This window comes from Drosophila rhopaloa, unplaced genomic scaffold (assembly GCF_018152115.1).
Source record: "Drosophila rhopaloa isolate 14029-0021.01 unplaced genomic scaffold, ASM1815211v1 contig_2, whole genome shotgun sequence".
NCBI classification, from domain to species: domain Eukaryota; kingdom Metazoa; phylum Arthropoda; class Insecta; order Diptera; family Drosophilidae; genus Drosophila; species Drosophila rhopaloa.
Genome location: NW_025335083.1, coordinates 21,746,372 through 21,761,431, shown reverse-complemented (window position 1 = coordinate 21,761,431; position 15,060 = coordinate 21,746,372). Strand labels below are relative to the sequence as shown.

General features: G+C 39.1%; 2 protein-coding genes across 3 annotated transcripts; both read right to left on the bottom strand.

The window, feature by feature from the left end:
- Positions 1 to 673: 673 nt before the first annotated feature.
- LOC108039696 lies at positions 674 to 7,662 on the bottom strand. Of its 2 annotated transcripts, none has more exons than XM_044460090.1 (5): positions 7,183 to 7,662; positions 2,443 to 3,533; positions 1,814 to 1,966; positions 1,569 to 1,752; positions 674 to 1,395 (listed from the first exon to the last, which is right to left on the bottom strand). In XM_044460090.1, the coding sequence occupies exons 2-5, from the start codon at positions 3,139 to 3,141 to the stop codon at positions 1,058 to 1,060; spliced, it is 1,374 nt and encodes a 457-aa protein (XP_044316025.1). In that variant the 5' UTR covers positions 3,142 to 3,533; positions 7,183 to 7,662; the 3' UTR covers positions 674 to 1,057. The 2 variants fall into 2 exon arrangements, with proteins under 2 accessions (XP_044316025.1, XP_016972263.2); XM_017116774.2 differs by lacking the exon at positions 7,183 to 7,662 and adding an exon at positions 6,747 to 7,115.
- A 3,476-nt stretch (positions 7,663 to 11,138) lies between these two features.
- LOC108039698 (medium-chain acyl-CoA ligase ACSF2, mitochondrial) lies at positions 11,139 to 14,332 on the bottom strand. The gene is made up of 3 exons (XM_017116775.2): positions 14,105 to 14,332; positions 11,515 to 12,964; positions 11,139 to 11,458 (listed from the first exon to the last, which is right to left on the bottom strand). Exons 1-3 carry the CDS (start codon positions 14,173 to 14,175, stop codon positions 11,198 to 11,200), a joined length of 1,782 nt encoding a protein of 593 aa, XP_016972264.1. The 5' UTR covers positions 14,176 to 14,332; the 3' UTR covers positions 11,139 to 11,197.
- Positions 14,333 to 15,060: the final 728 nt, after the last annotated feature.

Here is a 15,060-nt window from a genome sequence, read left to right as displayed (position 1 = left end):
TTATTTATAATAATATTTTATTTAAAAAAATTCATAAATTTTGTCAGATATGTAACCTTTTTATGATTTATAGTTGTATGCCAGATAAACCAAAATGTATTTTAAATAAAGAAAAATATGTTAAACTAATTAAATCCAAAAGTTTCTTAAAGGGAGCAGTTCAATTATCTGTCAGATCGCCGACATGCCCTACAGTTGGCCATTATCTTTGTATTTGGCATCAAAATCATACGATTAGGGTGTTTATTTTTTCTACGGCTGCACATTGCTCAATTTAGCAATACAATTTAGCATTTTCTTTGCCTTAGGGAAATGTACTGACCCAAAACAATGCATAGACTTTTTTTCTGGGACCCCTTAGATTTCGCTTTCTATATAATCCGCCTTTAAGAAATGTGAAGAATGACAAGTTCATAGCAGGCGCATAAGATGGGCCATGAGACTTTTATAAGACCAGACAACAAATGCATTTTATTTGTGTTTTTCTTCGATGAAAGGGAAATTTATTTTTTCAATGCAAAAATGACTGCATACTGTTGAAAAATTGGTTATCTTGTGTAGGTATTCTTTGTCGACACAAAGCGGAAACCTACAAATAGTATTATGTTGTCTATATATAATCCATTGAAAATTAAATATGTATGATCCCTTCCAAACCGAAACTCCCAGTTTGTTATTGGTTATATAGTATTTACAAATTTATTTATTTGTTTCCTGCGATATATGAAAATACCAATGTACAATGTTTATACGCGTAGTTGAATCGTTATCACTTATCTAGTGTGAGTGGGTGAGGGTGCTTTCGTTACCAGTTTAAATTTGCAACGTAAACCTGCAGTGGAAAATGCAAATAAACTTAATATCTAAATACGTCGATCCTTAAATTTTCTGTACAGCTTGGGATTTGGGATCGGGACTATATATCTATGGGCTAATGCTAAACAACTGACTCTTAAGTAAGCTCGGTAGGTTTAAGCTTAGGCGATTAAAACTAGTTTAACATCTAGACATAGAAACGATATTAACGGTAACAATGAGCCAGGAATGAGCCGGATCCCTAAACGATCTGCACGGCGGGATGGGGCTTCTCGATGAGACTGCTCTGCGCCTCCTTGTCCTTCTCCGCATTCCGACCTAATGAGGCGTGCTCCGGTTTCAAATAGTAGTGCGGCGGTGGCGACTGCGAAGACGACGTTGTCGGAAGGGCACACTTCTTCCGGCGCTCGCGGAGGAAGTGCAGCCGCACATAGTTGATGGGTATATCGACGCTATCGGCGCCCACGCCCTCCGCATCGATGAAGACCCCACGCACCAGGATGGAATTGGAGCACTTGATGGCGGCGAGGAGCAGGAATGGCACCAAGTGCGTCAGCCAGAAGCTCAGCAGCTTATTATCTGGAGAGGAAAAAGAATATTTTAATTGTTAAATTATTCAATGCAATTGAGTAAATAAATTGATTAAAATAATGGTATAAGTCTCCCCAGGATAAGATTTATAATAACCACCTAAACAAACTATTTGTTGGTGTACTTAAAAATTCAATTCAATTTCGTAGAGAATTTCTTACCGGGGTACAAGTACACATCCAGTAGATTCCAAATGCCGCGCCAAGCATTCACCGCCCCAAAGAAAGTCATCAGATAGTAAATGTCGCATATGATCAGCTTGAGGATTCCGCTTATCCGACGGCACACATACCGCATCAGTGGGTGGATGAGGAAGGTCACAAAAACGGTGAGATATCCAATGAGCTATAAAAAAAGGGTAAACGTAACAACTGGTACTGATTTGGTGGAAGCTAGTGATCCTTACCAGCGATCCCCAGGCTGATTTGGCCCTGTCCGCCGGGAACAGCAGCAGGTCAAAGATTCCCCAAACTCCGCGCCAGGCGATGACCACCAAACTACCAATGACAAAGACCGAGAAGAGGGTGTCCAACACATACAGGCCAGGTTGATGAAAACCCTGGGAAATATAAAAAGTGTAATAAGTATTACCAAATATATTTAACACTTAACAATAATCCTGTCTATATATATGGGCTTTTGAAAGAGGAATAAAATATTCTATGTGATAAGAAAAGGACTCTATAAACAGAATATTAATTAAGCAAAAACCCAATAAGCAAATTAAATTTTATTAACCAAAATATTTAAATGAATATTCTGAGACATATTATTTTAAAGCAATTCAATACATTTTTGCAAGACCAAATTTAACTCTATATGTTAAGCTGTGATTTGGTTTAACGTTTGGTCAATCCAATTGTTCTTTATACAAATAAAATTTTATTTTCTTGGCTCATGCTAAATTTGAACATTATTTAAATTAAAATTAAAATACTTTGTGATAGTATATTGTAAACGAATTACAGCTGAGTCATCCAGCTATATTTTCACATCCTGCTTTGTTTCTAATTAAATACAATAAGTTTTACTCACGGGTATTTTGAACATGGTGTCCACCTCGAAGTAGTCGCTCTTGTGGTCCATGGTGACGGTGTAGGGGGCTGCTCCCAGGTTCCTCAGGGTGCGCGTGGCCACCAGGAAGATGAGTGCGATGACCGTGACCACGGAGACGATGATCAGGGAGTCGATGCTGGTGAGCCAGTCGCAAAGCAGCCAGGCACCCCGCCACATATTGACGCAGACTATCCCGAACACGGCCGTGTAAAGTCGCGATACGGTGTAGTAGGTGAGTCGCCTCTTGTCCGGATGGATGTGCTCCTTGAAGAAGTTCTGCGTGACGGTGAACAGGAAGTGCCCCAGTCCGCCTATCAGGAAGCTGGCCATCGCGGAGAGGGGCAGACTGCGGGGGAACAGGTACACGCCCATCAGTTCCCAGGTGCCCCGCCAGTAGGCGATCACACAGGGAGCCACCACCAAACAGGAGAGCAGCATGTCCAGCAGCTCCAGCAGCAGTTCATGGAGATCCCGGCGAGGAGTTTCCGCCTCCAAGCGCTTCTCGCAGGCGGGTGTATGTGTGCTCAGGTGGATGGTGGGTGTCGAGTGCACCTGCAGACGCACTGGATGCGGATGCGGATGTGGGTGTGGGTGTGGATGGAGGTGCTGCAGGAGCTGCTGATCCGTAACCGATGATCCATGGCAATGAGAACTGCCCTTGTCCGTTGTGGCCAACATTTCGTTCGGGTTATTCTTGTGTTTTTTTTGTTTCCCGCGGTCTAGCGATTTCGCTATTTCGGAATCCCCCTCGGCTTTAATTCCCTCCAATTAAAAGCAATTATCACTCCGGATACTTTTCGGCTGGGACCCGGTCCTGATCGCTGCTCGTCGGCGGTTCGGATGTTTTTGAAATAGTCAGGTAACTAAATGCATTCCGCAACCGGTAATCTCCGCAAGCGTCACCGCCGCTGCATCGCCGCTGCGGTGATAATAATCTGGCACTGATAATTAAACCGTCTATCTGCGGGCCCCTCTCGATCTCTCCAAAGTCTGGCCGCAGTTGCATAATCCGCTCTAGCATTCGCATCCACATCCACTGTCACATCCACGTCGAGGTTGCCATTTGCCGTCTGAATTTAATCGGGAATCAAATAAAAGCAAAGAACAATCATCAGTTAAGAGCAGCTCCTTATCACCTCTTCCCCTAGTTATCAATCTTTACCCGGGGGCAAGTCACAAAATAAAGTCCTAGTAAGTATTTTGTAGTTTATAGTTTATAGTTTATAGTTTATAGTTTATAGCCTATATATAGCAGATGTGGGCTTATCAGAATCCGACTGATTCCAGTATTTACCAACATTTCAAAGCGGACCTTGAGCACTGTACTCATGCATTAAGTGTTAATATTAAGGCAGGTTTACTATTAAATTGAAGAGATAACAGTTCCCAGCTTCCACATTAATTGAATATTTTTGTTCTTGATTAAAAATATTAACTATATACTAAACAAAATTAATAGTCCAAAGAAAAAGTATCCACCATAACTTAAAGTCTTCTAAGTGAATGAAAAGCACGTCAAATTAATTATACAACTTAACTATTTTTCACGACAGATAGTGATTTCAGTAATTTTACTTGCAATGCAATGACTTATTTAAAAGATTTTCGTAACTGTTGTAAATCATTGAGGCTTTAACAATAAATATAAATTCAGAAGCTTAAATTTTAAAAAAGAACAATTTTAATATCCTTTATATAATTTTTAGCTGTTTTGTTTCTTGCCAAAAATGAAGATAACTTTGTAATTTCCATGACTTATTAAAACAATATTTGAACACCATTGTTTGGATTATCAAAGCCATCAAGGGAATCCTTTATAGTCCCTCAATGGTGCTTTATGGGAGGCTGTAAAGTGAGAACCACCACAACAAGATATGAAAAGTCAGCACATTCATCTGTTTGCTCGAGTCAGATGTCCCAGATTTTATGGAGATCACCTGAGAGAGCCGGACTCTTGGGCTCTTTTCCTGATATCTCAACGTCAACGTGACAATTCGTGCGTTGAGTGGCCTCTCCACGCGGCACTTAAGTCGCCCCCTCGGACTTATCTCAAGTGACTTAATAGATCCAATTTAGGAGCTTTGATTAAAAGTAAAACGACAGCGAAACAAAAAGCGAAAGTGATGCGCTCCACACGACAGGGCATCGAAAGTGTCGGAGTCTTGAACCTGTGCCACTTGAACTTGTCACTTGAGTGGCCAGGTCAGGGGCAATCAGAAAGGGATTCCTTAAATGATGCAATGGTCGGTCGGGAGATCTGGCTACGAGCTATAAATAATCGACACACATAAGTGATTTCCACATTCGCACTAGAATTTGGTTCAATCTTTAAAAAGAACGTTTCCCTCAAATTAAAATTAAGCATTAGTTTTTTAACCTTAAACCGGGAAAAGGCTTGAATGCAAGGTCGATGCCTAATAACAATCATTACTTATGCTAATGGTTTCTTATCCAAAGCTTCAACACTTCAATTCGTTTTTTAAGTAGTTTACTATGTTCATAGTAAAATATTTTCTATAAAACTGCTTTTAATAACTTTTACTACAATTACTTTTTTTTATCTTAAATAAGGGAAAGTTCAATTTAACAAGAAAACAAATAAAGCGCAAAATTGCAATCGTTTGTAATGTAAAACAAGGAAGCCAGTGATCAAGGGAGTCTAGAAATTGGTTCTTATTTGTATTTTTTTCTAAATTTAAATTTTGTATAACGAATTCTGCGACGAATCCATTTATAGTCTTCTACGTCTCCGACAATTATGCACTGGCAGTGACTAATTAGTCGAAGCACCGCTCACTGCCCCCTTGGAATTAGTGCAGGATGTTTGTGATTTTCGTGTTTTGCTTGCTGTCCGTCTGCGGCGGCAACGCGTCGTATGCGCGATAATTAAACACACGACTTGCATGGGACCGCCGTCGAAGGTCCAAAGCGGGGATTTCGGATTTTGGATTTCGTTTTGCGGATTTCGCTTAGATCCAGTGAGGCTACTAAAACAGCTGCCATTGCTGTTTGGGTCAAGCGCATTCGCATTTAAATCTGCTGGCTAAATAGACGACCCACTGAGCGGCTCATTGCGCCCAGCAAGACTTCCTCGTTTCGGGGGACTCAGAGATGGATGATAGAGGGATGATTCTAAATTAAGACCAGGGATCGGGGCGAAATCAAGGGGGTTTTTTCAAGTTCAAACTCCCCAAGTGGGCCAATGCGATGCAAATGCACATTGTACTCCAATTATGTCGGCTAATTGACAAAGAACGGGTGACAATTCAAATGCCAAATTGGCCGCGCAGCGACTGATTCTCAATTTTCGCAAGGTTCTTGATAAGTTCCAGCCCCCGAGTTACGACTTGACTGCCAGCTAATTAGGTTTGCCAACACAAACGAGCTGCAAATATTACCCGTACTATATTTGTTTCTGGGCAAAGATAGATAGATAGATATATAGATAAGGCCAGGCACGCCAAACACTAAAATCTCGCGAAATGCCGCCTTTTATTTGGATATTGTTAAATGTTTACGATCCTAATTTGCCTTTGACTGATTTGAAAGCGTTTGCAGGTGCGATAATAGCCAGAGTACATCTCTTTACAGCTCGCCTTTTGTTCAATATTTGCTCGTATTATTATCAGCTCATAAGTGCTCTTTTCGCTGGCATTATTCTCAAGTCTAATAATCGCAACTGAATCACAATTTTGAGGGGCTCACAATCACTTGGAAGATGGGCAAACATTTTGCGCATTGAACGCCTAGCGCCTTTTATTTGTAACACTTCATATGCAAATGGGGGATCTTAAATTTTTCTGTAACCTGTAGGTATTTACTTTGATCAGCATATATTAGAGATTATAGACAACCAACTTAGCATAATTGGTTACTTTTCTCAACCTGTGTATCCAGTATTTTATTTCAATATTTCTTCGCGTGTTTGTAATAACGCTTTTAGATTTAACAGAGTGTTTTAATGAAATTAAAAGTAAATACGTTAATTCTAAATCTTTTGCATAATTCTTACTTAATCCGTAACATAGAAAATAAAATAGCAAAATCAATTGTATCTAAGGACAACACTGCGTATGAGTAATAATTTCTAAGCAAATGAACAAATTATTACTCATACGCAGTGTTTGTCTTTCTACATAAAGAAAACTTAACGAAAGGTAGAAAGGTTTGGGCTAAACATCATTTTATGTGATAACCAATGAAATCCCTCAAATTTTCCAAAACAAGTGCAACATATCCCAGTTATTGCGATTAGATGTGGTAATCAAATTGAATCGACTCACTTTGCTAATTGTTATTCCTTATCGATTTGTACGTGTTGTTAAATTATTTATTAAAGATAAGTGGGAGAATAAATAAATAAAATTTACTATTTTTGTTTTTCTCATTTTACAAATGAGTACAGCTGACTTTGATTATCAGCGAAATCTAATTAGAAACTCATATTTTCCGAAACAAGTGCAATATTTCGAAATCGCTGCGATTAGATATGGCAATCACATTAAATCGTCTAACATGTTAATCGTTATCCCTTATCAGTTATCGATTTACAAATATTACAAAATTATATATTTTGGTGGAGCGGAAAATGCGTGGGCAGCAGTAAACAAAAAACAAACGCGACCACACTACACACACACACACGCACACACTGCAGAAATCACACTCACACACGATGGATTGTAATAAATTTATGCAAAAACAAAAACATGGGATTACCGTTTAAAATTAGCAGAGCTTGCTGTTGCTGATTTTTTGTATTTCTCTTTTTCTGCTGCGTGGTGCGTGAGTCGCAAGTGCGAATGAGACGGATGCAGCAGCAGTTATTCCAGGGTTTTGATTTTGTTTTACTTTTACAACACACACACACCGGAAATGATCGGGTTTTATCGAAAGGCTTCGATTATTTTGGTCGATCGGCTTTGGTTTCGATTTAATTTCGATTTCGTTCGATTGACGGCGAATCCAAACCGTTAGATGTTTGATGCTCGAATGCGCGTACGCGACTTCTGGCGCTACTACATATATGCCTATACTCGTAGGAATTGGCTAAGCTCGGGCGAACAAATACAGAAACACACACACATACTGGCGCACATTTGCAATCTAGTTTATTTGCGCACGGTTGTTTGAACTCGGCGGACCGATCTCTGATCGTTCTGATCGCTCGTCAGTCGCCGGTGGCCGCAGCTACTAAACTGGACAACTGTGGTTCCGGGAAATCCGAAACTGCGTCTGATTTGGGTCTCCGTCGCGGACTGAGTGCCCCAAAAAGCCCCCAGCGCAAAAATCGCCACAGCTTTGCATCCAGTCCCCCTTTTTATCGAGCCAAAATTCGAGCTTGAGCATTTTCACCGATAGCGAACTCTGATTTTGCAACCATTCATTTTGAGTTTTTTAAGTATAATTCGAGAACAATTCAAAATCTTTTTTGAGATTTTTCAACACTTGCGAAACCGTTATAATAATGTCTTCTATAAATACATGTTTTGTAAATATTTTGAAATTGTCACCCAGAAGCTTTCTTTCAGCGATAAGCTTTCCTTACAGAATGTGGCAGTACTATTTTTTAGTATTATGATCACTTCTACCAGCTACAGTAAATATTTGTTAAATTCCATGTAATTGTTACTTTAATTCAAAGGCAAATGGAAAAGAGGTCGAGTGTTTTTGTTTTAAAGATGTAAAATATCATAAAATGGACCTACAAAGTAAATAGTCACAGCTTCTTAGTGACATTAAAATATGAAATTTTATATCTAACTATATTTGGAACTTACAATGTTAATTATTCTGTAATCATACGTAATCAATTCGATTTTTAAATTATAATCCTTGGCCAACTATCGTATTTGTTCTGAAGCAGGTTTTTATTTCTTAATTATGAATAAATTAATCAATGATACGGATATTAAAAAACTATTATAGAACGATCAACAATGTTAGAATTGTAATTTATTACAGGTGGCATTAATACGTCGCAAATTGGCATGGAATTGACTTAAATAATTCAGTGTGAGAATTAGTTTAGAGTGTTGAATGGCTCGGAAAAATTTAATTTGCGCATCAATATTGGGGAAATCTCATGAAAGTGCCCCAAAGCTTGATTAGTATATTTTTTGATTGTCTTATAATTATTACCAGACGTCGCGTAACACAATTTTTGAAATAATTCGTACTTAATAAACTCATAAAAACGATGCAAGTGCAACAAGTGCAAATCTATAAATATTCAATTACGCCTGAGAACTGGAAAACTGATTAACGCTGCAGTATCAAAACGCAGTTATACTTTCCCTTCGAATCGGACTGATTTAATTTATGCGTGAATAATTTTAGATAACAAAATTAAATACTGAGATTGTGCAAAGAAATAAAAATGCAATTAGCTACTGTTTGACAGGTGAAGATTTATATTGCAATTGAGTAGAAATTCCCATCCATAAAATAAACTAATGCAACCCATGACTGGGATTTGTGATTAGATTGCCGATTTAAAATCATTCATCTTTAAAAGTTCTTACTCATGTTGGTCAATCGTGATTTTCTTTGTCCCAATTTTAGCACAAGTCACAGATATTAAAAGATAATGGGTAATTTAATAGAGCTCGTGATTTTCATTTCGCCCACTGGCGAAAACCCTAATGCTTATTTATTACTTAACCTTGAAATCGGTGGACTACGATTGTTTTGCCAAAATAAAGTCAAGTACTCGTCTGGGTCTCTATCTCTGGCCCTATGTTTTTGCCTTTATCAACACATAAGTTTAGAGGAAGCCCATAAACCACAAGACGTTTTAAGAAGTTTGGGAAATTCCGTATTACTATCAATTTGAGCCCTAATTAACGAATACTATCGAACAAAACCATATTTGACTGTTTTTGTATGATCTTATAAGAAAATATAATGTAGTATGTTATTAATATTTTACATAAATGGACATATTAAATCACAAAAATTATGTAAATTATTTATTGAATAAAATATGGACATGTAAGATATTTATAAGAACGATTTTATTTAAAGTTGTTCTCACTCTTGTCAGTACTTTATATTTAGGTTACACAATTTTGTAAAACACAAAGAAACAATAAAAATAAGATTTCCCAATTTCAGAATTATCTTACCGATTTCCAGATAGCCACTATCAAAATTACAAAAAAAATTGAGAAACTTTTGGAGCTGATACGTATTTAAAGCCGGTCACAACATTACTAACCTACGACAAAATAAACCAGATTTAACTAAAGATCTGTTTCGCAGATCGCAGAGATATTCCAATGCCAACTGACCCGTGTTTTTCGGTCAGACCTATGCAAATTATATCAAAAATCACCGAGTCACCGGTGCTTTGCAGTGTGCTGGATTGTTTATTAATTTTATTAATTGGCCTAAGCTACATCAAATATTTACATACGTCTCCTCCGAATTGAGCGCGCGATAATCACAAACTAAAGCGTTGCCAAATATTTGGACCTTTCGAGCGCCTAAATCGGCGGCAACTCGTTATCGCCACCGAAATGATAAGACCGAACCCAGAGGAAGGTGTTCACATGAGTCCATACCACTCCCTTAAGCTGTTTGACTGGCCTATTCCACTTCGGCGGCGATTAGAATTTAATGTAAATGTCGCCCCAACTGGATTTTCATGTGTATTTTTCCGCAATAATCGTAGATTCATTCCGATTCCCGTTCTGAGGAGCCATAACGTCAGATGTCTAAAGCTGCTGCTATCAGAGCGTTGCGAAAACACAGACATAAAGGTCCAATCAGTTGCCGGGTCATAAAGATCGAGCAATGCCTATCGGTTTCGATGCTGAAGACCCGAAGGGGTTCGTCTTTTTGCGCGGTTTAAATCGCACGCAAACCGCTTGGGCTTCGAGCAACACGTTTTTCGGTGTTGATTAAATTGAAAACTTATACTAGTAATCAGAAGTGTTCTTTTGAAATCAGCTCTTGGTTTCCCCCAAAAATATTGCTCTCCATTTTATTTTATGGCTAATCCTAAGTATACAAATTTAAATGTTACTGAATTGACTGTTTTGCTTTCCTTTTTCATTTTATATGCTTCAATTATAAGTAAAAAAATAAAAAACATTTAAAACAAAGTAATACAACAAATAATACAACAAATTAATAAATAATGGGGTCGAGAAACAACAGAGGAGAATACAACAAATTTTTTAAATTTGTGTATTAATTGACTAAATTGTGTTAAAAAAGGTCAGCTGATAAGGTATTTTTTGTTTCCATTAAATTCAGACTGATTAAAGGTTATTGTGCTTTAATAATCTGTTGTTACTCAAATTTTCAACCAATGTGCACTGAACAAAACTTATTCAAACGTAAACTGTGGAATATTTAAACTACGTTAAATACGATTACCTGCTTAATAAGAAGATTCTGATGTAATCATAATTCTTCAAACGGCCATAAGTATGCTACATATTTGCTTGTTTTGGTAGCCATTTTCTTTCACAAACCTAAAAGTAGGCAACAAAAAGCCTTTGTTATTAAATAAAGAAAATAATTCATCGCTTTTTACCGTAGTATTTTACTTTTATACATTATTTCATTTTCTGTTTGCTATTTTCAGCCAATAGAAAATATAAATGTTTATGTTCTATAGCCATTGTCTATAGCTTATATATACAATGTGCAACCCAAAATCAAAATGACTTTATATAAAAGCTAAATTTATTGTTCTAGTACAAATTATTAAAATAGTGACCGACTAAGCTCTAGCGGCCTTAAGTTCAGTGGCATAGTTCTCTTTGAAAGCCTCCGCCAGCTTGAATTTCTGGATCTTGCCGGAGGTGGTCCTTGGGAATGCATCCACGGGGATCACATATCTGGGAACCTTGAAGTGGGCCAGCTTGCCCTTGCTGTAGGCCTTCAAGGACTCCGCGGTGAAGGAGGCGGGGTCCATGCCCTCCTCGAGGCGAACGAAGGCACAGACCTCCTCGCCCAATCGCTCGTCGGGAACACCAATCACCTGAAGAATCGAAATAAATACAGGACTTTCTAGTTTAAACTATATTCCCAACTCACGTGTGCTTCAATGACCTGAGGATGGGCATTCAAAAAGTCTTCAATCTCTTTGGGGAAAATGTTCTCGCCGCCGCGGATGAGCATCTCCTTGAGTCGGCCCACGATCCTGCCATAGCCATTCTCCTCCAGGATAAACTGATCGCCGGTGTGCAGCCAAAAATCCTTGATGGTCTCCCTCGTCTTCTGCTCATCGGTGTGGTACCCCTTCATGGTGGTATAGCCGCGGACACACAACTCACCGGGCTGGCCAAAGGGCACACACCTGCCCTCCGAATCCACCACCTTGGCCTCGACGTGATCCTGCAGTTGACCCACTGAGTTCAGGACCATATCACTGCCATCGCCGGGCAGGGTTTGGAAGATCACCGCCGTCGACTCGGTCAGACCGTAGACACTGTGAACCGTTTCCACGCCCAGGACCTGTCGCACATCCTTGATTAGCTGCGGCGACACAATGGCGCCTCCGGTGATGGCCTTCTTGATCCTGCCCAGCGGCACCTGCAGTTTCTTTTGCGTGTTCACCAAATCCACATACATGGTCGGTGTGCCATGGATAATGGTGCACTTTTCGTTGACAATGGCGTGCAGCGAATCCTTGGGACTGAATCCGGCAGCAGGCAGCACCATTGTGGCACCTTTTGTGAGCGCTGCCATGATGGTGATCACCACTCCGAAGGCATGGAACATTGGCACCTGCACGCAGATCCTTTCGCCCTCCAGTTGATTGCGATTGCCCACATGGATGCCATTGTTTACGAAATTGTGATGGGAAAGGACGGCCGCCTTGGGATTGCCGGTGGTTCCCGAGGTAAACTGAATATTACACGCCGACTCTGGCAGAATGTCCCTCTGCGTCTTGGCCACCTCTTCGCGCTCCGATTGGTTGGCCAGATCCAGGAGATCATTAAAGCGCAGAGCTCCCTTCAGGTCGTTACTGCTGTCGATTATCAAGGATTGCAAGTGCGGGAACTTCTGGCTTTTGATCTTGCCAGGCTCCGCATCCGGAATTTCCGGGCAGATTTCTCTCAAAATCTCATAGTAGTTTTGGCTCTTGAATGTCTCCGGTGCAATGATGGCCTTGATATTGACCTTGTTGAGGCAATAGGCCATCTCGGGTCCCTGGAAAGCGGGATTGATGCCCACCGAGGTGAGACCCGCCCGAGCTGCTCCCATCATGCCGAGGTACCAGTGCATAAAGTTGGGTGCCCACAGGCCGATGGCATCACCACGCTGCAGTCCCAACTTCCGGAATCCCGCCGCCAAGGCATCCGCTTCCCGCAGCAAAGTTTTGAAGGTGTACCGCTTTCCCTCGTGACAGGACACAATGGCTTCCACATCGCCGTGGCTCGCCGCTGTCATCTCCAACTGCTGGCCAATGGTCCTGTACACCAAGGGATCCCGACCCACGTGGTGCTTGTGGCTGACCAGGATGGGCATCGCGGTGGAGATACTAGTAGGAAAGAATATAAGAGAAATTAATATTTTATTTGGGAATTTGCACCTAAAAGTTAACCAGGAAAAAAAACTTAACAAATAATGTTATTATATTTTAAGATGATTTTATGTTATGTGTATGTATTCCAAAAATATTGCTAAATCCCTATTTGCTTTTAGTTATATTTAAAGTATGAGTGGTTACAATTATATAATATTTTCTTTAAAATATGGTCTATCTTGAATTGGGAATTTAACTTGATTTTAACTTTACCATAAAGAAACAGCATGTGTTTATTTTATTTATCTGCTAATATTAACGTATTTCCATTACTGTATTGACAATCTAGACAATATTATTATTTGAACTGTCTACGTGTCAAAAATACATAACCACTCTATTAGCGGTTAGTGCTTTGATAAGTGGGTTTGAATTTTTGCTGAGTGTAAAAGCTTTTAGCAAGTGAAAAAGCTCAAAACTTGAATGGTGTGTAAGCCATGTATTTATTTATTATCAGTTGATAGTTTTGCTGAGAGATTATGCCCCCGATTTGTAAGTGGGATTTAATAGTTTTCCAAGCGGAGAAAGGAGACGCGTGCCGAGAGACTATAATGAAGCTGTTTAATCAGTTATTACACATTATATTAAGTGTTATTTACTTTTAATTATAAAAGCACGAATTGCATATCTGTTTTGGCGCTTGTTGACAGATCTTACCCTAGCACTTGATTTCGTGGCCACAATAAATTATCATGCGAGTGGAAATTTCTGCTGACGATTTGCTTATCTCTTGAAATTCATCTAAATTAATACTCGATAATTAAAGCAACTGCGTTGCGTTCTATTTTTAAACCTCCCCTGCCAGCCACGCCCCCTTAAAGTTAGGGGCTTGAGTAGAAGACCCACGTAAGCTAATTAAATTAATTATTTAATTTTCGACTGTTGGCAACATCTATCTGGAATCTTAAACATTACGCAATGTGGCAGGGGGTGTTAAAGGGGGATTATTATAGCTGCCCTAACCAAAACTGCGCAATTTGGTGATGGAAAGTTTTTACCCTGCTTCCACGTTGGGGGTAGTATATATGTACATATAAACACAAATGACCTTGACCATCTCTTTTAAGAATAAGTATCCTGGAAGGTCCTGCCTACCTGCGCATCGAGTTGAACACACATCTCTGCCTCAGCATATATCTGGAGATCGTTTGCAGTTTTCCGCTCATCTTGCCGACTATCACAGTTTTTTGATTTAAATTAATATTTAAATATTAATATTTCATAATATGCACAAATTCACATTTAGTTAACACGATTATTTGAATAAGGTTTTTTCTGTAGAAGTCTAGGAACGTCCGCTGCCCGTAAAGTTCTAAAACAAACTGAGCGAAGGTGCTCTAATCGCAGAATGTTCTTCCCGTTTCGCTGCTTTTGCCAGCGTTTTGTTTTTTTGTTTTTACTTTTATTGTTTTCTTTATGGATTGACAAGATCGTTGCCGGCGTTTGTTTTGCTTTGTGTTTTGATGCCTTTATTTTGCTTGCGTTTTTATTTGCTTTTGCCAGCACGTGTGGCTTTGTTCGATATACTAGGTGATACTATACTGTGTTTGCTCGACCAGTTTATTCCGAAAGTAGCTTTTGATGGTCAGGGTCGTAGAAAAAAAGGGAAATACTTAAATAGTTAAAAATAAATATTATAATATACATATTATTCTGTTATTTACTGATTAAAATTTTTTAAAAATTGTGTTTATATTTTCAATTTTCTTATGAATTAAATTTTGTTAAATTGTTTTTTTAAATATATATAATTGTTATTTTTTGCCTACGTCCCAGTTTTTGTTTGAAGCTTTTTCGTTGTGGCGTGACTCGCAGCTTTTTGATCTGCCAGAAATGTTCGCTCTCTCAATTATTTGGGATATGTTCGGGTTGAACTTAAAATTAAAAATTAAGAGTGTTCTCTACTCTTATTTATAATAATGTGTTTACCGAGCAATTGACTGCAGTGTAGCTTATTCAGTAGGTGAGAATCCACTGTCGACCACCATGCTCTTTAATTAGCAACTGATAGTCATGTTCAATTACTTACACATGGTGAACTGTTATTATGT

Bases quoted from the DNA above. Each gene is read 5' to 3' on its own strand.
- LOC108039696 (XM_044460090.1), bottom strand. From the start codon at position 3,141: ATGTTGGCCACAACGGACAAGGGCAGTTCTCATTGCCATGGATCATCG. The intron at 1,967-2,442 runs GTGAGTAAAACT...TATATTTCCCAG, and splicing joins ACACCATGTTCAAAATACCC to GGTTTTCATCAACCTGGCCT. The intron at 1,396-1,568 runs GTAAGAAATTCT...TTTCCTCTCCAG, and splicing joins GGATGTGTACTTGTACCCCG to ATAATAAGCTGCTGAGCTTC.
- LOC108039698 (XM_017116775.2), bottom strand. From the start codon at position 14,175: ATGAGCGGAAAACTGCAAACGATCTCCAGATATATGCTGAGGCAGAGA. The intron at 12,965-14,104 runs GTAGGCAGGACC...CTTTCCTACTAG, and splicing joins GTGTTCAACTCGATGCGCAG to TATCTCCACCGCGATGCCCA. The intron at 11,459-11,514 runs GTGAGTTGGGAA...TCGATTCTTCAG, and splicing joins CTCAGGTCATTGAAGCACAC to GTGATTGGTGTTCCCGACGA.